We start from the raw sequence: 24,444 nt of genomic DNA on the forward strand, positions 1-24,444 counted from the left end.
TAGATATTATCTGTCGGAAAGATATCAATTTGTCTCTGTGGATGGTTTGTCCTATGACAAATTAACTGTACATTTCGGTGTTCCTCAAGGCTCCGTTTTAGGACCACTATTGTTTTCACTATATATTTTACCTCTTGGTGATGTCATTCGGAAACATAATGTTACCTTTCACTGTGGAGGACACAGCTGTACATGTCGCTGAAACATGGTGAAGCCCCAAAATTGCCCTTACTGGAAGCCTTGTTTCAGACATAAGGAAGTGGATGGCTGCAAACTTTCTACTTTTAAAACTCGGACAAAACAGAGATGCTTGTTCTAGGTCCCAAGAAACAAACAGATTGTCTGTTGAATCTGACAATTAATCTCGATAGTTGTCCAGTCATCTCAAATAAAACTGTGAAGGACCTCGACATTACTCTGGACCCTGATCTCTCTTTTGACGAACATATCAAGACTGTTTCAAGGGCAGCTTTTTTCCATCTACGTAACATTGCAAAAATCAGACATTTTCTGTTCTAAAAGTATGCTGAAAAATTAATCCATGCTTTTGTCACTTCTAGGTTAGACTACTGCAATGCTCTACTTTCCGGATACCCGGATAAAGCACTAAATAAACTTCAGTTAGTGCTAAATACGGCTGCTAGAATCCTAACTAGAACCCCAAAAAATTATCATATTACTACAGTGCTAGCCTCCCTACACTGGCTTCCTGTTAAGGCAAAGGCTGATTTCAAGGTTTTACTGCTAACCTACAAAGCATTACACGGGCTTGCTCCTACCTATCTTTCCGATTTGGTCCTCTCGTACATACCTACACGTATGCTACGGTCACAAGACGCAGGCCTCCTAATTGGCCCTAGAATTTCTAAGCAAACAGCTGGAGGCAAGGCTTTCTCCTACAGAGCTCCATTTTTATGGAATGGTTTGCCTACCCATGTGAGGGAGGCAGACTCGGTCTCAACCTTTGTCTTTATTGAAGACTCATTTCTTCAGTAGGTCCTATTATTGAGTGTAGTCTGGCCCAGGGGTGTGAAGGTGAACGGAAAGGCACTGGAGCAACGAACCACCCTTGCTGTCTCTGCCTGGCCGGTTCCCCTCTCTCCACTGGCATTCTCTGCCTCTGACCTTATTACAGGGGCTGAGTCACAGGCCTACTGGTGCTCTTCCATAACGTCCCTAGGAGGGGTGCGTCACTTGAGTGGGTTGAGTCACTGACGTGGTCTTCCTGTCTGGGTTGGCGCCCCCCCTTGGGTTGTGCCGTGGCGGAGATCCTTGTGGGCTATACTCGGCCTTGTCTCAGGATGGTAAGTTGGTGGTTGAAGATTTCCCTCTAGTGGTGTGGGGGCTGTGATTTGGCAAAGTGGGTGGGGTTATATCCTGCTTGTTTGTCCCTGTTCGGGGGTATCATCGGATCTTACCCGGTGCCACCCCCCCCCCCCCCCCCCCCATGCTGGTCATTTATGAACATTTGAACATCTTGGCCATGTTCTGTTATCATCTCCACCCGGCACAGCCAGAAGAGGCCACCCCTCATAGCCTGGTTCCTCTCTAGGTTTCTTCCTAGGTTTTAGCCTTTCTAGGGAGTTTTTCCTAGCCACCCTGCTTCTACACCTGCATTGCTTGCTGTTTGGGGTTTTAGGCTGGGTTTCTGTACAGCACTTTGAGATATCAGCTGATGTAAGGGCTATATAAATACATTTGATTTGATTTGATACTATACTACTAATACTGTGGCCATGGCAACCTCGAGAATACCAACCGACACACGTCCACAAATATGCACGTATGCACAAACTCACACACATCCACACTAATACTGAACTCTCTCTCTGACCTATCACTATGAGTGATTGATATTCTCACATGCCTTTGAGTCCCGCCACCCCCGTTGTTGTGAGTCCACATAGCCTCCAGTCAGTCGGCCGTGCCCCCCGTCGCACCAAGGGTTTTAGACCCCATCCACCTAGTCAATAGTACAGAGCCCTGCTTTAAACCCCCTGCTATCTGTGTCCCCCGGGCACCGCGCTGACCCGCTGTTCCACTACCGTTGGAGTAAACAGAAGAGAACGTCAGTGCTGAGACGGCATGTTATTTTTCCCTCAACCTACTTCTGCAAAACGGTTTCCACTGAGCAGGGAATCACTTCTACAAACATGGATGGAAGCACGAAGGACTGTGTAAGGAGTTTTTCCCATTCAATACTGAGCTGACAAGAATTGGACAACAGATTAAAAATGCTTGAAAGCATTTACCACCACAGTACAAGGACAACAATACCACAGGAAGTAAATACCACAGGACACATCAACAACACAAAACCCAGTTCACGGCAGGACAAAACTAACGAAAACAACAGAGCCGCCAAAAAGCATATATTGAGCTTTGTGAGTGTCACACCCTGACCTTAGTATTCTTTGTTTTCTTTGTTATTTTAGTTAGGTCAGGGTGTGACATGGGTGATGTATGTGTTTTTGTCTTGTCTAGGGGTTTTGTATGTTTATGGGGGTGTTCCCTATCTAGGTGTTTTTGTAAGTCTATGGTTGCCTAGATTGGTTCTCAATTAGAGGTAGCTGTCTATCGTTGTCTCTGATTGGGAACCATATTTAGGCAGCCATATACTTTGGGTATTTTGTGGGTGATTGTTCCAGTTTCCAGTTAGTGTTCACGTTACGGGACTGTTTCGTCTTCGTTCATTTTTGTTGGTTTGTTGTTTTTGTTCATTGTTTAAGTTTCCTATTAAATATGGATAATCATCACGCTGCATTTTGGTCCTCCTTTCTTTCACCCAAAGACATTCGTGACAGTGAGGCCATGACTTCCCATTGTGGAGGGGCCCAAAGAAAATTATCTATAGGGCCAAATAGAGGGAAAGCACTGGAACGGTGTGTATAAGGTGCCGCTCTGAGCTTCCATCACTAGAAGGGGGTGCCTGGTATACATGCTCAAGGGTGGAAGAAGGGGGGGTAAAATGCAATGATATGAATGGACAAAGCCATCGATCACGTGACACCATTCATTCCTATGTGAAGACTCAATAGCGCATTGAAACCAAAAGAAGTCTGTTAAGATGGCATCTTATGGAGATATAACGTGTGCAGTTTGAGGTACTCTAGGAAGTAACGTTGCAGGCTAGTTCAATGCTGCCCACTCTCATTGAGTAACCCAAGTTGAAGGCCGACCAGGGTAAAGCAGGCTGCCATTAGCAACTAAATTATCCTTGTAAGATTTTGAAATAATTGGTTCAAGGACATATGGTGCATTGGGAAAGTATTCAGACCCCTTCACCTGTTGCACATTTTGTTACGTTACAGCCCTATTCTAAAATACCCCATAATGACAAAGAAAAACAGTTTTTTAGAATTGTTTGCAATTGAAATATTATATTTATATAAGTATTCTGATCTTTTACTCAGTACTTTGTTGAAGCACCTTTGGCAGCGATTACAGCCTCGAGTCTTCTTGGGTATGATGCTACAAGCTTGGCACACCTGTATTTGGGGAGTTTCTCTCATTCTTCTCTGCAGATACTCTCAAGCTCTGTCAGGTTGGATGGGGAATGTTGCTGCACAGCTATTTTCAGGTCAATTAAGTTCTATAAACATCTCAAGGATGATCAATGGAAACAGGATGCAACTGAGCTCAATTTCAAGCAAAGGATCTGAATACTTATGTAAATAAGGTATTTCTGTTTGTTTTTTATACATTTGCAAAAGTTTCTAAAAAGCTGTTTTCACTTTCTCATTATGGGGAATTCTGTGTAGATTGATGAGGAAATGTTTTTATTTAATCCATTGTAGAATAAGGCTGTAACGTAACAAAATGTGGAAAAAGTGAAGGGGTCTGAACACTTTCTGAATGCACTGTACATCTGGTGTATTAGAAGCAATTTCCATTCACTTTAATGGGGGATCCGACTTTTTGCTAACAATACCTCCAGTACTGCGGTCGACCTTGAACTTCCGTGTCTTCAATGAGAGGGGGCAGTCGTTCTCCCCTGGCAGAATGCCACAAATGAGGTTTAGAAGGGACATTTTCATTCTGACAGACAGTATGTGCAAAACAAATACAACTATAAAGAAACCCAAGAGGAATGAGTAGTCCAACTGAAGTATTTCCAAATAAACCACGCAGACGTGTTTTACAGCAAATGAGCCATATGCTAAGTGAAAAGATATGACCCTTTTGTGGTCCATGTCTCATTGACATGTTTTGGTACAAGTGACTGGAAGTGAGAGGAGATCCTGTAGGGGAGGGATATAAGGGTGGCAAATAGTAGGGTCTGAGAGGGCCTACCCCAAGGGTCCAGCGGAAGAGGAGAGTTTCAGGACTGGACTCGCAGTTATGCTGAAGGTGCAAGCAAACAGTATCTTCACTTTGCACACCGCGCCCAGCTCACAACCATAACAGGTGACATGATACCAGTCGACTCCAGCAGAATTCCAGTTAGAGGCCCCAGCATAGAACTACAACTTGGGAGGTCCCACTGCTGAACTAGACAAAGACTGAACCCAAGTACAATGTACCCGTACTCTGAAACTAGAGGGCCTCAAGGCGGAGCTCACCTCATAGTTTTGCAGCTAAAGGGCATCACAGCGGAGCTCACCTCGTAGTTCTGCTCAATGAGGTTCCCTCCTTTGCTCAGGCTCTCCATGATGGCCTTGTTCCTCAGGATGTCCTCCTCGGTCAGGTGCTCCCGACGCTTCCGTGACTCCAGCACCAGCCCGTTCACGGAGTAGAAATCTGCCAGGAAATTCCCCACACGCTCCTGGAGCGACAAAGGGGACATGAAAAAAAAAACTTGGTCACCAATTTCCCTTCAATACACCTCAAAGGACAAACAGCAATAACCCAATAATAATAGCTCTCCCCAGATGTTTATCAAACACATCCTCTATGTGTTGGTTACTCTGTTTCCTTTGAAACTTTGTTGAGGGGAGATATAGCACAGGAATTGTGAAAAGGACATGGGTGTCCTGTACTGCATTGAATAACAAGACTGTACTGTAGAGTAGCAGAGGGCACACTGATTAGGGCTGTTATGGTGACTGTATTACCGCCACACCGGCGGTCACGATGTAGCCTAGCTAATAGGTCTATGTGTTTTGATAAGGTTTGCATCACAACTAAAGTGGCCAAATAACTTCCTAAAATGAAGCACATGAATCCGCTTTACAAAGGGTGTAGAGCCTAACTGACATACATAAGCGTCGTGTGAATTTCAAGTTTAGGGAAGATCATTCTCAGCATATAAATGCACCTTAATAATAAAAGCATTACATGCATAATCGCATTTGCATCACTTTTGAGGACGTTTTCCCCCCGCTAATTTATTACATTTTGGAACATTCACACTTATAGCCTACTGCAGTGTGTGCATTGCTGTGCTTATAATGTGAAGAAATAGCATAATAGTTTATCAACTTTTTAAACTAAACGCTCTGATCTGTTGCATCAACCTCATTGCTTTAAAAGTTTTTTTGATGCAAGTGGTTGTATTCATTTGGGATCTATCACATCCCACAACTGTTCGACTATGTTTGGAATATTTATTTCTCGCACAGAAGGACAATAATTGAATTGGCCAATAGAATTGGTCAACTTTTGTACTTTGTGGGATAATAGATTGACATAGGCTTGTGCTTTTGATGTTCATTAGGCCTAGTCGGCTTGTTGGCTGACAAAAACTAAATGTGGACAGTTCTTTTAACATCTTCAATATGCGCCTCGGAATTTGATAAAAAGTACGCTTGAGGTTACGCCGCTGATGTGTCGGTCTTCACTTTTATCTTACTTCAGAGCGGCGATGCCTGTGAGAAGGACCCGATCACGTGACAGGCATTAGCTAATAACAATTGAGCCATCTGAGAGAACCATGTGCGCGAGCACACGATTAGCAGCCGGGATAAAGGAATTATAATTATTATATTCAGCCCAAGGGCACAACGGCCACTGGCCACAAAAGGCATGGATTTTTTTTAGGGTGCGTTACGGCCACACAAGAGGGACGCCGGCGGGTAATTTGAGGCATTATTAAGTGCTTGTCAAATTGTGAATGAGAGACTGATGAAGTGTGTGCAGCCTGCGGAAGAAACAAAGCAAATCACATGCCGTTCATGCAACTTTTTTCAAATCATCAGCCCTAGAATGTATAAAACAATGTTGCCCAACATTTGTATCACAACTAAAGTTGCATGAATAACTCAAAATTAAGCATATAGGAGGACCTGTTTCTTTGTTAACAGCTCAACACAGAATAGCCGCATGTGCGCACTCCCTCAGAAATCGTTTGGAGAAAATATCCCTTCTATTTTATTCAGCTATGTTCAATTGTATTCTTCACACTATAAAATAATGCCACGGAATTCAAAGCAAATCTTTGTCTACAAAATTAACTAGTGTAGCCCACAGCCATATGGCATAGCCAGATCAGGTCCTAACATAAGGACAACTCAGAGTATGCTATTCTGTTCTTCTGAAATAGACTACATTTTCTTCATGTTTCTTTAGACCTGTCCAACATAAATAATGCATTTATTGTGATGTGTAGGCTATATTAAATTGATTCATTAGACTTTTTAAAATGTAAATGTTCCAAAGGTCTACATCAGTGGCTTGTAGGTTATGCATAGAAGTCAGGAGATGCTAAATATGTTTATGTTAATTAACGGTCAATTACAGTGAGACCGGCAGTTATTTGCTTGACAATCACCGACTGACAAAATATAATGACCGCCACTGCCCTAATTCTGAGAAAGATACATTTTAGGATTTGACAGAGAGAGACAGATGTATAAATCAACCGTTTTGTCCTCTCGGAACAGCCAGCCAGTCTGGGCTCTGGAGAAGGTGATGGACTTGGTGGAGAGAGTGGCCGAGTAAACATCGCTGCTCATAAGGATGTCCACCTCTTCCTCTGTCTCCATCTCTGACTCCTGGAACACAAGGAGCAGGTAAGCAGGTAAGAAGCCTTCTGCACACACACACACACTTCACAAAAACAGGGCTCACAGAGTTCAGAAGCTAGGTGCCCATTTTTAAAGGTGGAATAAAAAACTGTCAGGGACATTAGCTAGAGAAGTGCAAAAACAACAACTTCAGCATCAAGTCGTGTGTCTTACCTCGTGGTGTATCCGTTGGTACACCTTCTGTTCATTGTCCAGCACCACAAAGGACTCCGAGGGGATGGCGTCGCCATTGAAGATGAAGCTGAGGTCACCACGTTGGCACTTCATATCTGTGAAGTCTATGAGAGTGGTGTCCAGTCTATGACCATAGAGAGAGAAAGGTTGAATTTCAAACCACTTCATGGGTCAATATAATGTCAATAGCACCAGTATCAGCACATTAAAGCAGCACATATTGCCCAGTTCATACGTATGCTTAATGATTACTCACATCAACAGTGGGGCAAAAAAGTATTTAGTCAGCCACCAATTGTGCAAGTTCTCCCACTTAAAAAGATGAGAGAGGCCTGTAATTTTCATCATAGGTACACTTCAACTATGACAGACAAAATGAGGAAAAAAATTGAGAAAATTGTAGGATTTTTTATTAATTTATTTGCAAATTACGGTGGAAAATAAGTATTAAAATAAGTACCTATGATGAAAATTACAGGCCTCTCATCTTTTTAAGTGGGAGAACTTGCACAATTGGTGGCTGACTAAATACTTTTTTGCCCCACTGTATATGTGCTGCACATAGACACGAAAGGGAGAGTGAGAGGTACGACAGAGCGGAGACTTTCAACCATTGGAATGTAAATTAAGTTATGCCTTGGCCCCCCTCTCCAACTGACATTTTGAAAGCATGTTAGAGAACTTTCTTTCTTCACCACCCACTCACCACAACATGCATACACTTTCATGTGTCTGAGAATAATTATCCCTGAATCTCCAGCGTTGCATAGATTCAGAGCAGGGGAGAAGTGGGGAGGAGGGGTGGCAATTTGTGAGGCAAGTAACCTAGCAACGCCTGAAAACACTTTCATTTGTCTGTCTCTGTGTGTATGTGCGTGAGTATCACGGTATGCCAGAGCTGCGTGTTGTAAAATTCAGGCCCTTTGAAGAACAACACAGTCTGAACCTGGCTTCTTGTCAATGAACACTGAGGCTTGTAAATCTTAGCAACACAGCATACATTAACCAGCCTGCTAACAATTAAGCCAGATAACCTTACTGTATTCTGTATAGTCCAACTGGTGATGTCAGTTCGCTACTGGATGGGGAATAATTGAATGTGACGACTTGGCGCTGGGACAATTATAATGTAGTCTGTAGGGTTAGAGTAGGTGTTGGTTATCTCTTTAACTAAGTGTAATTATTTGGAGAGGGATGACGAGGTAATAGAACTGCAAACAGATGCCGTGCTGCTCAGTCACAGCAGTGCAAGAACCGATTTCACACTCTAGTTAACCGTTCTTGTCATTAGCCACCGTGCTGGGGTTGGCTTTACAGAAGCCCATAAAGCTGGGAGCGGGTGTAGTGTTCAAGGCCAGGAATCTTTACTGAACTGAAAAGGGCTCTAAAAGCTTGAAAGTGCTTCAATAAAGGGTTTTATCAAGGCATATTGACCTTTATTATCGTGGGTTTTACCATATCTCATTGACTTTTTCAGTATAATACTAAAGCTGAGGACATCACTCAGGAGAAGCACCAGTCTAATGTTGTTGGATGGACAGAGGTGGCTCCTTGGGTTTGTCCATAGGGGAAAGCTCAATACCTGACTCTTTCTGCATTTAACGAAACTGAAGGAGAAACAGACTGGCACCCAACCAAAGCTAAAGATTGGTGAAGAACAGTGTATCAATTTTGAGCTGCGGAGGAGAAGCAACATTGTGCATTGCGTGTGTGTGGACAAACTTTGAACAGGCTGTAACAGCTGACACCAGTACAGTACTGGTTAATGAATCAGTGATTAATGGTGGCACACCCATCTCTTTATTACGTGTTGAAATCTGTTTGACATGCTTATTTGTTACAATGATCTTGTCTTTTGGCTTGTCTTTTGGCTTCAAGCAAATTGTTGCTTGTTACGACATCATAAAAACAAGGGATGACTTGACTCACCTGATGTTGATCCCCTGTTTGTAGATCTTACAGGCGTCAGAGGGCAGGATTCTGGAAAGCAAAGGCACTGCAACATGGGGAAATAGATAGTCCTAAGTTTAGAAACTCCAACCACTTCAAAGTTCCTATATTCCCTCTTTCAGAGCACATACCTGCACAGGAATATGCAGTTCTGCAGTTTAATATTTAACACTCTTTACAAGCCTACACCAGACTGTCATTAAATAATGTCCTGCACCTTATCAAGGTCTCAATCACAGAACTATAAAAGAGATGCGGAAGGTATTATGTGACTGATTTAGGTTATGTGCAAATAGGATTTGAGACCACTTTTTTGGACACCACACTATTGTCCATGTTCCAATAATCACGTTAGCATGCTGTACTATATTGCTTCATTATAAACTGGGTGGTACGAGCCCTGAATGCTGATTGGCTGAAAGCCGTGGTATATCAGACCGTAATTTTTTTAAATAAAGGAGATCGCACACTCTAGGAGCTCAGATTTAAAAAATATTTTATGTCCAACATTTCAACAAATTGTCGAGGTCACCCCCTCTCCTAGGGAGGGTGACATGGCATCAAACATGTCACCCTCCCTAGGAGAGGGGGTGACCTCGACAATTTATTGAGAGGCTGCCTGGATCTTTAACTTAAAGACCCTTGCTCCCTTCGGTCTCAACGTAGACTTTGATCTGAAGCCATTCTTGTGATTATTGTGATTTTGCTGTTGTAAATGTTTGTAGGCTTATGTAGCCAAATTGTATCTATGATCATACGCTATCCATTTATGTTTTTTGTATGCTATTTTAATATATGAGAATTAACCAATGATATCAGGCCACACCTGGCCATGATTACAGACACCTGTGTGTGTCTTTTGACACTATTTAAACAAGTCACCCCGCAGTGTTTGTCATTATACCCTGATGAAGACAGCTTGTCTGTCGAAACGTTGGACAGAAATATTTTTGCATCTGAGCTCCTAGAGTGTGCGGCTCTCCTTTATTTTTTAAAGTGTTCCACTCCGCTAGCCAGCACCTCACCTAAATAGTTGTGCGTTTCTTTCGCCTCTAGATTATATCAGACCGTATACCATGGGCATGACAAAACATTTATTTTTACGGCTAATTACTAATTACGTTGGTAACCAGTTTATAATAGCAATAAGGCACCTCGGGTATACCACACCCCCTTGGGCTATATTGCTTAATTCTAATGTATATATAAGTATGCTAGCATGGATATTGGAACAGAGCCTATGAATGCCATGTGTGCCAGCAGTGCACCTCTCTCTGAGAGGAAATCAATTCCCTTTGATCTGCACTAGTACAGACTGGACAACGTGTCTGTTTTATCCCCAGAATATTGAAAAGGACTGCTGGGGTCCTGGTCTCTCAATGTCTGAGGTGAAACGTTTAGAATGTTTCAGATAGAAATGGAATTAACAGAGCTGGCTCAATTCTCTGTTATATCTGTTCTGCACTATAGAATTCCATCTGAATGTTCTATGATGTTTCACCCTCCTGAACAGGGATAATTTAAAAGGCATCTCCCAATACATTCTTTACATTTGAGCCCTTGCCACACAGGGGCACTCGGCTCCATCCCCTGTCAAATTCTACCAATTCACACAATCAGGATCCCTTTCTTTACTGTTGTGAACAGTCACACAATCTTTACAAGCAGGTCAATATTTAACATGGACATGTGAACACACTCTTGACTTACACTGGACATTCAAGTCATTTGGGACATTTGTAACATTATTTTCTCTATAATGTATTCCAAGAAACGATAGGCATTACGTGAATAATGCATCTAAAAATAAAATTCATTGATTCTCTCTCTTGCGCTCGACCTCTGAATGCTCGGCTATGAAAAGCCAACTGGCATTTACTCCTAAGGTGCTGACCTTTTGCACCCTCTATAACCCCTATGATTATTATTTGACCCTGCTGGTAATTTATGAACGTTTTACATTCTGAAGAACGATATGGCATTAATGACAATGTTATAATCGCTACCCAGCACAGCCAGAAGAGGACTGGCCACCGCTTGGAGCCCGGTTCCTCTCTAGGTTTCTAGACATTGTGTTTTTTGACATTGTGCTTCTACATCTGCATTGCTTGCTCTTTGGGATTTTAGGCTGGATTTCTGTATAAGCACTCTGCTGTAAAAAGGGCTTTATAAAATACATTACATTACATTTGATTAATGTACAAGTTAATAGGCCTTAGTAATGCTGGTGGTGGGATGATGTATTGCCACCACCAGGGGGAGTGTCTGTCTTTCTGTCAGTGTGGGGGGGGGGTGAGCCACTCCTTCCAGAGGATTATCTCAGGCTTGTAAACAATCTCTATTATTATTATTATTATAATTAGTATTATTATCGCTATTAGAGATACCACCATATTAACACAAACACACTCTGTTTAACTATGTCTACCATGCTATTTTTTCAACTTTAATCTAAGTAGATGCACTCTGTCGTTAAAAATAAACTGATCAGTTGTAGTGAGTAGGCCTGGTCGTGGGTAATTTGATCATATACTTGTGTGGAATGCAAAGCAAACTCACCCCAGCTTTGAAAGTCCCAGTGAAGCTCCAAGTAAAAGTCTCCCAGCTGGAAAGAAACAGAATATCAATTACATTATCAATCAAAATACACCAGAGGAAGAGTAGACCTGACAGACATTACCATATCAAAGATAGCCTAGTTGAGCCTCATTTTCTTCAATGAGTTTAGAATCCAATATGTAGTTAAAATGCTCGGAAATTACACAGCTGGCCCAACTAATCTCACAGTACTGACCAGAAATAAAACCTCCCGTGATGTAATATTAATAATAACGCATCACATCTCTGAGAAATATAATCCCCTGGAGTTAAGAGAGAATCTCTCTCTGACATCACAGGAATGATAAAATCCTCTCATCTAACACGGGAGAGAACTGCTCTCTCATCCCTTTCCTCCATCGCGCTCTCCTTCTCTTCATCACTCAGGTTCATCCTCTTGGGGAGTCACAACTGACCTGGTAGTGGCTTATGCCCAGGGCACCAGATGTTTATGCCCACAGCGTACCCTCAACATCATGCCAGCCACAGTGCTGCAAGGCTCCCCAAAGCCCAGACTATCAACTGTGTGTGTGAGTGTGCAAGTGGGTGTGTGGAGTGGAGAATCTGCCTCCCCTGTGTCGTTAGAATGTTTATGAGAATGTCACCTTTCATGCAGGTTGACCCATGCAGGTTGGCCCATGTTGCTGTCTGTCTGCATAATCCCTGAGCGTAGGCGACTAGGGCGAGGGCATATTCACTGCATGTAGAGGGTCGTTCTCTGGGGGTGCTTTGTTGTGATGACAGTGGTTAGTGTGTGACTGAGTGACTGATAGCGCCTGGGTCTGTGTGTGTTTAAGACATTTTGCTACATCAGGGAAATAATCCTGCAGCAACAGGAAATCTAAATTATTATGTAGACATTTTTGTAGGGGTAGTTGTTAAGTGGAAATTGCAGACTTCAGAAGCCTTTTTACACCTCAAATACACTACAAGGGATCAGGGATATTAAATAACAACGGGGAAAGAGAGAGAGAGAGAGACTCAGTGCCGTACCTCTTTGAGGGCGTTCAGTAGCTTTGGCCTCTTGTCCGCCACACTTTCTCTGGATTGCTGTTTCAGCTTCCTTAGCAGCGCTGTGACTGACAGAGAGAAGTACAGAGAGAGCAAGGAGTGAGACCACAACTACATACAGCAATAACAATCATCATTACTGGAATCTCTAGGTATTGGTCTTCAAGAGGAAGTATCCAATCAACTGCATTGCACATTGCTAAATAGAGGATCACATTTCACCATGCAAATTGCATTGAACTTGACCCCAATCTATACGGTATGCTTTTAAAAGCTTAGTTGCGATGACTGAATCATTTGGTGTCTGGGTAGCTAAGCATCACACCATTCAAATCTTGATCACACAGTACAGCATTGTACAGTATTAAAGCACATGACACTGTCAATGAATTTCAATAATGGGAGAAACACACCTACTGACTGCTAATTCTAGTCCCTGATATACACTATATTGACTTTCCAGAGTGAAACGGCATAACAGGCTTTACAACCCCCACCGACTACACTGCCGGTAGGGATCACATATATTCCAGGAAGTTCAAAGAGGGAAATGAGATGAACAATAAAGTGGACCATTAATGAGATACCTCTGTTAGCTCTTTAATGACCCGAGGGAGGACAAACAGAGCAGAGACTTTTAACCATGACAACCCAGCTTAACAAGCTTTCAGCCTAATTCCTCTCGTTTTCATACAAATAAGACCGAGCTGAAACAGCCACAACCGACTAACATTTATCTGTGGTTCAAAGAGAGGTGGGAACAACAGCTAATTGCAGTTATAGGAGGCGTCAGGGGATTAAACGACAATATGAGCAATCCACATATAATATGCTTTTAGAAGAAAACAGCTTTTATGAAATAAAAACCACAAACCTCCAATAAAAGGAATGGAATCATGTCGCAGACAAACCATATAGTGTTTAATTTGGTCATTTCAAATGCAGGGGCTGAAGTAGGCCTAATCTGTCCATTCAATCACACAGGCTGTTTTCCGAACAAACACATCCCACAATAATAAGCTAACTGTAGGCCTACACATGTATGCTTTATTCTGTGCATCCCAGGAAAATAACCTCTCCCTCAATGTCAACAAAATGAAGGAGCTGATCGTGGACTTCAGAAAACAACAGAGGAGCACCCCCCTATCCACATCGACGGGGCCGCAGTAGAGAAGATGAAAAACGTCAAGTTCCTCGTCGTACACATCACTGACAATCTGAAATGGTCCACCCACACGGAGTGGGGTGAAGAAGGCACAAAACAGTGCCTCTTCAACTTCAGGAGGCTGAAGAAATTCGGCTTGGCCCCTAAGACCCTCACAAACTTCTACAGATGCACCATGGAGAGCATCCTGTCGGGCTGTATCACCGCCTGGTACGGCAACTGCACCAAGCACAACCACAGGACTCTCCAGAGAATGGAACCATCTGCCTAGCCTCCAGGATATCTACAGCACCTGAGCCATGGCCTGTTCACCCCGCTACCATCCAGAACACGAGGTCAGTACAGGTGCATCAAAGCTGGGACTGAGAGACTAAAAAACAGCTCATATCTCAAGGCCATCAGACTGTTAAATAGTCACCACAAGCCGGCCTTCACCCAGTACCCTGCCCTGAACATTAGTCACTTACACTTGCCGGCTACCACCCGGTTTCTCAAACCTGCACCTTAGAGGTTGCTGCCCTATGTACATAGTCATGGAACACTGGTCACTTTAATGTTTACATAGGTTTTTACCCACTTCATTTGTATATACTGTATTTTAGTCAAGGCTATCCTATTCAACTATTGCTGTACATATACTATTCTATCCACGTATTCTTCAGATATATAAATTATATCAATATACTGTACATCATGTCCACACATCCCATCATATACAGTACCAGTCAAAAGTTTGGACACACCTACTCATTCCAGGGTTTCTTTATTTTTACTATTTTCTACATTGTAGAATAATATTGAAGACATCAAAATGATGAAATAACACATATGGAATCATGTAGTAACCAAAAAAGTGTTAAACAAAACCAAAAAATATGATATATTTGAGATTCTTCAAAGTAGCCACCCTTGATGACAGCTTTGCACACACACTCTTGGCATTCTTTCAACAAGCTTCATGAGGTAGTCACCTGGAATGTGTTTCAATTAACAGGTGTGCCTTGTTAAAAGTTAATTTGTAGAATTTCTTTCCTTCTTACTTTGAAGAATCTCAAATAAATGTTGATTTGTTTAACACTTTTTTTGGTTACTACATGATTCTATGTGTTATTTCATAGTTTTGATGTCTTAACTATTATTGTACAATGTAGAAAATAGTACAAATAAAGTAAAACCCTTGAATGAGTAGATGTGTACAAACTTTTGACTGGTATTGTGTGTGTAAATACCCCTAGACTTTTTTCACATTTTGTTACGTTACAGCCTCATTATAAATATACACACAATACCCCATAATGACAAAGCAAAAACAGCTTTATTTTTGGGGGTCAATTTATATAAAAAAAAAAATGGAAATTCACGTTTACATAAGTATTCAGACCCTTTACTCAGTACTTTGTGGAAGCACCTTTGGCTACAAGCTACAAGCTTGGCAGATTTGTATTTGGGTAGTTGTTCCCATTCTTCTCTGCAGATCCTCTTAAGCTTTGTCAGGTTGGATGAGGAGTGTTGCCGCACATCTACAGTATGTTCAGGTGAAAAACACCCCCACAGCATGATGCTGCCACCACCATGCTTCACAGTAGGAAGGATCCAAGGTTTCCTCCAGACATGACGCTTGGCATTCTGGCCAAAGACTCCAAACGGGCTGTCAAGTGCCTTTTACTGAGGAGTGGCTTCTGTCTGGCGACTCTACCATAAAGGCATCATTTGTAGAGTGTTGTAGAGATGTTTGTCCTTCTGGAAGGTTCTCCCATCTCCACAGAGGAACTCTAGAGCACTGTCAGAGTGACCATCGGGTTCTTGGTCACCTCCCTGACCAAGACCCTTCTCCCCCGATTGCTCAGTTTGGCTGGGCAGCCAGCTCTAGGAAGAGTCCTAGGTTGTTCCAAACTTCTTCCATTTAAGAATGATGGAGGCCACTGTGTTCTTGGGGACCTTCAATGCTGCAGAAATGTTTTGGTACCCTTCCCCCGATCTGTGCCTCGACACAATCCTGTCTCTGAGCTCTACGGACAATTTTTTCACCCTCATGGCTTGGTTTTTGCTCTGACATGCACTGTCAACTGTTGGACCTTATATAGACAGGTGTGTGTGCCTTTCCATAACATGTCCAATCAATTGAATTTACCACAGGTGGACTCCAATCAAGTTGTAGAAACATCTCAAGGATGATCAATGGAAACAGAATGCACTTGAGCCCAATTTCGAGTCTCATGGCAAAGTGACTGAAAACTTATGTAAATGTGATATTTAAGTTTTTCTAAAAAACTGTTTTTGCTTATGGGGTATTGTGTTCAGATTATCAAGGATTTCTATTTATTTAATCCATTTTAGAATAAGGCTGTAACGTAATCAAATGTGGAAAAATTCAAGGGTTCTGAATTCTTTCCGAAGGCATTGTATCTACACATATATGATGGGATGTGTAGACAATATTGTACATTTTTTTAGACTCCGGACTGACATATTTCTATATTTTTTAATTCCGTTCTCTTACTTTTAGATGTGTGTATTGTTATATATTACTGTACTGTTGGAGCTAGAAACACAAGCATTTCGATATATCCCCAATAATATCTGCTAAATATGTGTACGCGACCAATAAAATTTGATTTGAGTTCACAGACCCAAAGAGGAAACCAAAGGAAGCGGAGACATTGGTGCTGTTAATGAAACTAGGCCACGGGGGCCAAGCTCTGTGGCCAAACACACACACGAGCTGGGCTATGTTTTGGTGTTTTGGGGGCCAGGCATCTCTCTGTTTTTCCCAGGCCTGGTTGCCTAATGAGAGGCGACAGGCTCCGGATGGGCGAGCCTCCTGATCCTCACCGCCCCTCGGTGGGAGAGACCAGAGAGGGGAGAGGAGGGAGGAATAACTCACCATCTGCCCACAGACCACCCAGCATAAATGGGCCGAGCTGACACGGACCTCAACACTGGACCACCTCTCTATAATTAGGCCTATTCACCCTCATACAGACCAAATCATGGCTATAGAAGCAATTTCCTGTCTGAAATGGGTCTGGATTGTTAATAATAAATCATAATAGATAATGTATTATTAATGCTAATGAATCCACCACATAACCAAGACCTGAAATAATATTGTTTATCCAACACGCCTCCACCAGTGAAAAATGAACTACACCTGTCAGCCAGCTTTCGAGTAGCAGGGAGAGGACAGTAAGTATTGACACAGTGTAAGCACTAGGCAGCACTAGGCTTCACTGCAGGCAAAATACCTATTCATTATTGGCGGCACAACAGAACAGGCTAAGCTAGCAGTCGGTCATAGACAGAGCAGGGCGCTCCAGTTTTCCAGTTCTCCTGCCACATCAGAGGCAATGGGACAAATCACTTCCATCTCCATTGGGCTTTGATGGCAGAATTCCCAAGGCATTCTCATCAAAGCACCCAGCAGGGCGCTGGACAGTAAAAGCCATATATGATAAGCCACCATAGCGCCAAACCCAGGGGACCAGAGCCTGCATTTGAACTATTTCATAGGCTGCTGCATTGTGATTTATGTGAGCACTTAGGGCTAGATGTCAGCCATCCTAATGAGAGTAATAAACTAATGACTTTCATGTGATTATAATGAGAGAGAAATAAAAAGCATGATTGTTTTTTACATGATTGTAAAAGATGGGGAGGGCAGTCACTACAAAGGATATGTAATTCAATATTCCAACATGTGAAGTGAGATCAACAGAACAGAAACAGTAGAATAGCTAGCTAGTATCCATTTCCTAGGCTTTTGTGTCTCCTGATGGACGGTGGACAACTGTCCATCCATCTCTCTCACACAGATCTAGAAAGAGACACCTATTAACACCATTAGGCAGAATGTTTTAATTTAGTTAGCATATTGTGACTGAGGAAATAACCATCTTCAAATCAAACTTTATTTGTCACATGCGCCGAATACAACAAGTATAGACCTTACCGTGAAATGCTTACTTACAAGCCCTTAACCAACAGTGCAGTTCAAGAAGAGTTAAGAAAATATTTACTAAATAAACAAAAGTAAAAAATTATAAAAAGTAAACAAAATAACAATAATGAGGCTATATACAGGGGGTCCAGGTAATTTGTACATGTAGGTAGGGGTGAAGTGACTATGCATAAATAATAAACAGTGAGTGCAGCCGTGCACAAAACAAATGTAGGGGGGGGTCTTGTTCAGCAGTCTTGTGGCTTGGGGGTAGATGCTGTTAAGGAGCCTTTGTCCTATACTTGGCGCTCCAATACCGCTTTTTATTTTTTTTATTTCACCTTTATTTAACCAGGTAGGCTAGTTGAGAACAAGTTCTCATTTACAACTGCCACCTGGCCAAGATAAAGCAAAGCAATGCGACAGAAACAACAACACAGAGTTACACATGGAATAAACAAAACATACAGTCAATAATACAGTAGAAAAAAAGAAAACAAAAAGTATATATACAGTGAGTCCAAATGAGGTAAGATAAGGGAGTTAAGGCAATAAATAGGCCATGGTGGCGAAGTAATTATAATATAGCAATTAAACACTGGAATGGTAGATGTGCAGAAGATGAATGTACAAGTAGAGATACTGGGGTGCAAAGGAGCAAGATAAATAAATAAATACAGTATGGGGGTGAGGTAGATAGATGGGCTGTTTACAGGTGGGCTATGTACAGATGCAGTGATCTGTGACCTGCTCTGACAGCTGGTGCTTAAAGCTAGTGACGGAGATATGAGATATGCTTGCAGAGAAAACAGTCTATGACTTGGGTGTAAAACATTTGGAATCTTCCTGAAATTGAGGAAAACATCACTCCAAATAAGACCAAGAAAAAGATGGTGATGGAGAAGATAAAAGGCCTATCTTCACATCATGAGACAGCAGCTAAAATGTAGGTCTTCCTTTAGGTCCTCAAATAGGCTACTTTTGACTGCTCTGCACTGTACTGCCATGAGAAAGGTCCTTCTGCTCTTTTGTACTGCCCAAAGCCAGGGTGTAGTTCACTTCTCATCCAAACAGGAAGTTGTTTCAGGCTCAAGTGTGACCCCTGCCTTATAAAAACTAGAGGAAAGAAACAGTGATAGGCTTTTAGTGAGCACATAAATTTGACACACAGTTGTGTGAAAACAAAGCATGTGGACTGTGGACAAGTATATAGGGAGAAAACACATAACTATGTTCCTGCTGTAAAACTTACTAATTTGCTAAAATCTGCTACCTGCTATCTGTGGTGAACAAAGCGTTGACCAACTTTTGGTTGTGAAACAACCGGCTAACAATTTATTCACTTCTGTTTTGGATTTACAGTGCTTTCAGAAAGTATTCACACTCCTTGACTTTTTACATATTTTGTTGTGTTACAGTCTGAATTTGGATTGGTTTAAATTGAAATTTTGTGTCACTGGCCTACACACAATAGCCCATAATGTCAAAGTGGAATTCTGTTTTTAGAAATGTTTACAAATTAGCGGCCCAACTTTCACTGGGGACATGACCCCACCACATTCTGAAATGGCATTTTTGTCCCCCCCAAGTTTCAACATTGTACTGTGATACATTAAGGGTGTGCTTTAGGACCACGCGGACACCACAGAACGTACGGATAGGCTGTGTGAAGGCAAAGCTTCTGAAAGGCTGGTTTATAGGAGAGATGAACAGAGGCAGGTGCTGTCTGTGTGTGTTGGGCATTTTCTCTGAGTTGTAAAAGCAAGCAGTGCAGAAATTGGCTACTCTGTATTTGGCTGATGCAAGGTAACTGCTGTTTGACTTAACAGGAAGTAGCTAATGTTTCATCCCCTCTCGACTGAAGTTCTGTCTGAAGTGAATGATTTTGCTACAGTAGCTACCACAAACAGTTCAGCGATAGCCTCTAGCTATCTCAGTATCTGTCAGGTAGCAGTATAACAGCTGTTGTGTGTATGGAAATATTTTGTAGCCTTTGTTTTGTCCTGTTTCAACAGAAGTAAATTAACTTGGCTAGTTTTTGCCAGTTGATGTAGCTACCATTAGAGCTAGCCAAAAGTTGGCTAACATTAGCTAGCTCACTAACTTAACCCTCAATCACATTAGACCTAAGTCAAATGATGAAACCAGTGGCCAAATTAATGAAGACCAATACTTATGTTTTTTGACAGCGCAATGTATGTCTTTTATTACAGTCAATATAGCAAAGTAACGTTATTGAGGTGTCAGTTTCCCTAGCTAATTCTCTACTCCGACACGGCTTAAACAGCTCTACAGGCTTCAATGTCATGGCGCACAGTCAGTACACAACACTATGCTCATCATGTCTTCGCAGCATCAGATTGTGACAGGAGTCCCAGCAGGGTCAGACAGCCAGGGAAGACTAGTGAATTTTGCAGTATATTAAAACAATCAGTGAATTGATACAAAGTTCCATCTTGAGTTAATGGTAGGCCTGCAGTAGCGATCTAGAAGAAAAAGAAACGCACACCTATTAAGACAAGGTGCTGGCTAGCGGAGTAGAAAACTTGAAAATAAAAGAGAGCCGCACACTCTAGGAGCTCAGATGCAAAAATGTAATTACCAACGTTTCGACAGCCAAGCGGTCTTCATCAGGGTGATGGTCACCCTTATGAAGACAGCTTGGCTGTCGAAACGTTGGTAATTACATTTTTGCATCTGAGCTCCTAGAGTGTGCGGCTCTCTTTTATTTTCAAGGCCTACAGTAGCTACATGACTAAAGCTTAAAGCTACAGTCTGGGATCTGGGAATAATGGTGACTTCAATTATTGAACCATTATATTATCCAAGAATAGAATCAATGTGTAAATGTACACCAAGGTCATTCTTTGGCATGCTTTATAGCAGGATCAGATGGTGACAGGGGTCTCAGCAGGGTCAGGCAACCAGGGAAGACCAGTCTGTGGTGTCGCCAAGGTGAACTTTTGCAGATGCAACACTTTATTCTCTCTGTGCAGCAAACACTGGACAAGCCAGAAACTTCAAACATTGAAACTATTTTAAGGAAGTCTGACAAACCTATAAAGTTTATTTCCACATTGTATCAAGGGTTGCTAGAGGCTTTTCCTGATGATACAAAACATGTACAACTAAAATGTAAGGAAGACCTAGGAGACACTATTGATGATGATGAATAGATACATACAGTGCATTCGAAAAGTATTCAGACCCCTTCCCTTTTTACTGATTTTGTTACATTACAGCCTTATTCTAAAATGGATTAAATATTTTTTCTCCCTCAATCTACACACAATACCCCACAATGACAAAGCGAAAACAGGTTTTTAGAACATTTTGCAAATTTCATACACTCATTAATGTCATTCCTCTGCTGGAGGTGTAAAACACAAGAGGACATATTTGCATAATGTTATGCTCTTGTGAAGCTGGCTGAATTCTGGCAAAGAGTATGTTCTTTTAACTCAGCAGGTCTACAGATTCTCCCTTCTCCCTTTTTACTTGGAAATGTTGATACTTATCAGATAAAATTGTGTAGCCTAGCATTTATAGCACCTAAGAAATGCATTGCCATTAATTGGATGGTTGGTTATCCTCCCACAATGTCACAATGGATGGCAGAAATGTCAAGTTATGTATCACTAGATTAGATTTAGTACAAGATTAAGGGTATACTTTGCAACTTTCACAAGGTATGGATGCCTTCTATGGAATACTGTAAGACAAAAATAGTCTGTATTGACAACATGCCCACGTCAGGGGAGCTACCTCTTTAGGCAATCCCTAGCTGCTGGGCTGCTCAGTCCTGGCCCTGGGGGTCTATCGTACTGTTGGTTGTCACTCTGGCCTTGGCCTAACACCTGAAAACAATAATGAATGTTTCACTAAGATCCTAAAGCTGAGTGGGATGTGTTGGGGTGCTGCAGGGTGGCGAACGCCTAGGGGAAGGATGGGGCGATCCAGCTATATTGTATGCAAGTAAAAAGAGCTCTACGGTACTTTTAGGCATATATGAATTACAGTGCCCTCTGTACATTTTTGGGACAATGAAGCATTTTTCTTTTCAAAGTTTGAAATTAAACAATGATTATGAAGTTAAAGTACAGGCGGTCAGCTTTAATTTGAGGTTATTTTCATCCATATCGGGTAAAGCGTTTAGAAATGTCAGCACTTTCTGTACATAGTCCCGTCCCCCCCAATTTAGGGAGGAAGGAAGTCTGTACAGAATAGGGTTGTTTGAGGCAATTCCAACACAACACATCACTGAGTGCCACGCATGGTGGTGGCTGCCTCATGTTATGACATTGAATGTTTCTGAAAATCTATGGCTTGAAAATCTATGGCAAGACTTGAAAATGGCTGTTTAGCAATGACCAACTTAAGAGAGCTTGAAGAGTTTGAAAAATAATAAATGTGCAAATATTGTACAATCCAGGTGTGCAAAGCGCTTAGAGAGAGACTTACCCAGAAAGACTCAGCTGTAATCACTGCTGAAGGTGATACTAACATGCATTGGTGTGAATACTTATATAAATTAAATATTTCTGTATTGAATTTTCAATAAGTTTGCAAAAATGTCACTGTCATTATGGGATATTGTGTGTAGATAGGTGAGATTTTTTATTTATTTAATCCATTTTGAATTCAGGTTGTAACACAACAAAATGTGGAATAAGTCAAGGGGTATGAATACTTTCTGATGGCACTGTATGTGTCACGACTTCCGCTGAAGTCGGTCCCTCTCCTTGTTCGGGCGGCGTTCGGCGGTTGACGTCACTGGCCTTCTAGCCATCACCGATCCACTTTTCATTTTCGATTTGTTTTGTCTTTGTCTTACACACCTGGTTTCAATTCCCCAATTAGTTGTTCATTATTTAACCCTCTGTTCCCCCACTTCTGTTTGTGAGTAATTGTTTGTATGTAGTATGGTCCGTTAATGTGGGCTCTCTTTATTGTATCGCATTTGTATATTTTGAGTAAAGTACGTTTATTTACTTATATCTGCTGTCCTGCGCCTGACTCCTCTACACCAGCTACACACAGACCACATTACAGTAAGTCTTTGCCTGACTCAAACGTTATTATTTTGCTGCTCTATCCCCATCTAGTAACTTTGGTTCCTTGGAAGTTGTGGGAACTTACATTTTTGGATTCCCATCAGTTCTGGGAAAGAATCCATATGTTTTTGGACCGGTAAAAAGGAAACCATTTTAAATGTTCTGAGAAAATGTAGCCTAGTCTGTAAACGTACATTTTTAGATTGCAGGGAGGTTTTGAGAATGTTTTACTATGGTTCTCTGAAAGTTTTCCTATGAGGTTTTATTAACGTTCTGAGAATGGAAATTACAGGTTAAGGTAATTAAATAACGTTCTGAGAACATAAGACTTAACACCAGGCCTCCCGAGTGGCTCATTAGTCTAAGGCATTGCATCAGAGTGTTAGCTGTGCCACTAGAGATTCTGGGTTCGAGTCCAGGCTCTGTCGCAGCCGGCCATGACCAGGAGACCCATGGGGCGGCGCACAATTGGCCCAGCGTCGTCCAGGTTAGGGGATGGTTTGGCTGGCAGGGATGTCCTTGTCCCATCACGCACTAGTGACTCCTGTGGTTGGCCTGGCGCAGTGCAAGCTGACACGGTCGCCAGGTGCATGGTGTTTCCTTGGTTCGGCTGGCATCAGGGTTAAGTGGGCATTGTGTCAAGAAGCAGTGCGGCTTGGTTGGGTTGTGTTTCGGGGGACGCACGGCTCTCGACCTTAGCCTCTCCCGAGTCCATACGGGAGTTGCAGCGATGAGACAAGATTGTAACTACAAAAATTGGATACCACAAAATTGAGGAGAAAAGAGGATTTTTTTTTTTAAGAAATAAGACTTAATAACACTGCTGGCTTAGTTTGGGTTAACTGTTTTGAACTCCAAGCACAAACATTTGAAAACAAACATTTATTTTTTATTGTGAGATTTAAACCTACGATCTTCTGCTCTCAATCCATGGAATTAGTCTACAGCGCCACAAGGATGGAGCTACCTAAGCTTTTCATTTTTGTCTATTCAAACAGACCCCATTTCAAAGGAAACTAGCACTCATTAAGATCAGGTGTGGCCAATTAGTGGGCGAAGCCAACACACCTGAACACACTTAAGATAGAGGGTAGAGTTTTGTTGATGCCGAGAACGGAATGTATATGTTTTAAAATAACATTCTTAGAATGTTCTTTGAACCTTAGTATTTTCTTGTGGGTTTTTATGGTAAGTTTTCTTAATGTGAACATGACTTTAAATAGAACCATGAGGAAACATGCAGAAAACGTTTTGCTGAAGTACTGAAATTCTCACCTAAGAAACATGATTCTCAGAACGTTATGTGCTAGCACAAAAAGTAAATCAGAGATTGGATCATCTCTAACCAATCAGAGTAGCAAAGCCAATGACACATTTTCTTTTTTTGGGGGGGGGGGGGGGGGGTTAGAATGGTAATTGTCGTGGTACTAAGATCCAGCCTCATTGCGGAGGAGAAATTAACATATGTGGGAGTGGTGTAGCATTTGCCGGGAGAAAGGAGTTTGGGTGGTCAGGCAATATACAGTAAGTCTACCATCTGGCTAAAAACAAACAGATTCAGTACTGGTCTGGACTTTTTATAAAGGCACT

General features: G+C 41.9%; 1 protein-coding gene across 2 annotated transcripts in view; it reads right to left on the reverse strand.

The window, feature by feature from the left end:
- Positions 1 to 24,444, reverse strand: part of LOC110497762 (ankyrin repeat domain-containing protein 13C) — a 59,397-nt gene that overhangs the window by 6,734 nt on the left and 28,219 nt on the right. For both annotated transcript variants that reach the window (XM_021574242.2, XM_021574151.2), the window contains 6 exons: positions 12,681 to 12,766; positions 11,649 to 11,694; positions 9,069 to 9,135; positions 7,119 to 7,263; positions 6,801 to 6,932; positions 4,604 to 4,765 (listed from right to left, as the gene is read on the reverse strand). In XM_021574242.2, the coding sequence (XP_021429917.1) occupies positions 4,604 to 4,765; positions 6,801 to 6,932; positions 7,119 to 7,263; positions 9,069 to 9,135; positions 11,649 to 11,694; positions 12,681 to 12,766 (638 nt within the window). The remainder of the gene's footprint in view (positions 1 to 4,603; positions 4,766 to 6,800; positions 6,933 to 7,118; positions 7,264 to 9,068; positions 9,136 to 11,648; positions 11,695 to 12,680; positions 12,767 to 24,444) is intronic.

The sequence above is a fragment of the Oncorhynchus mykiss genome, chromosome 1 (assembly GCF_013265735.2).
Source record: "Oncorhynchus mykiss isolate Arlee chromosome 1, USDA_OmykA_1.1, whole genome shotgun sequence".
Lineage (NCBI taxonomy): Eukaryota > Metazoa > Chordata > Actinopteri > Salmoniformes > Salmonidae > Oncorhynchus > Oncorhynchus mykiss.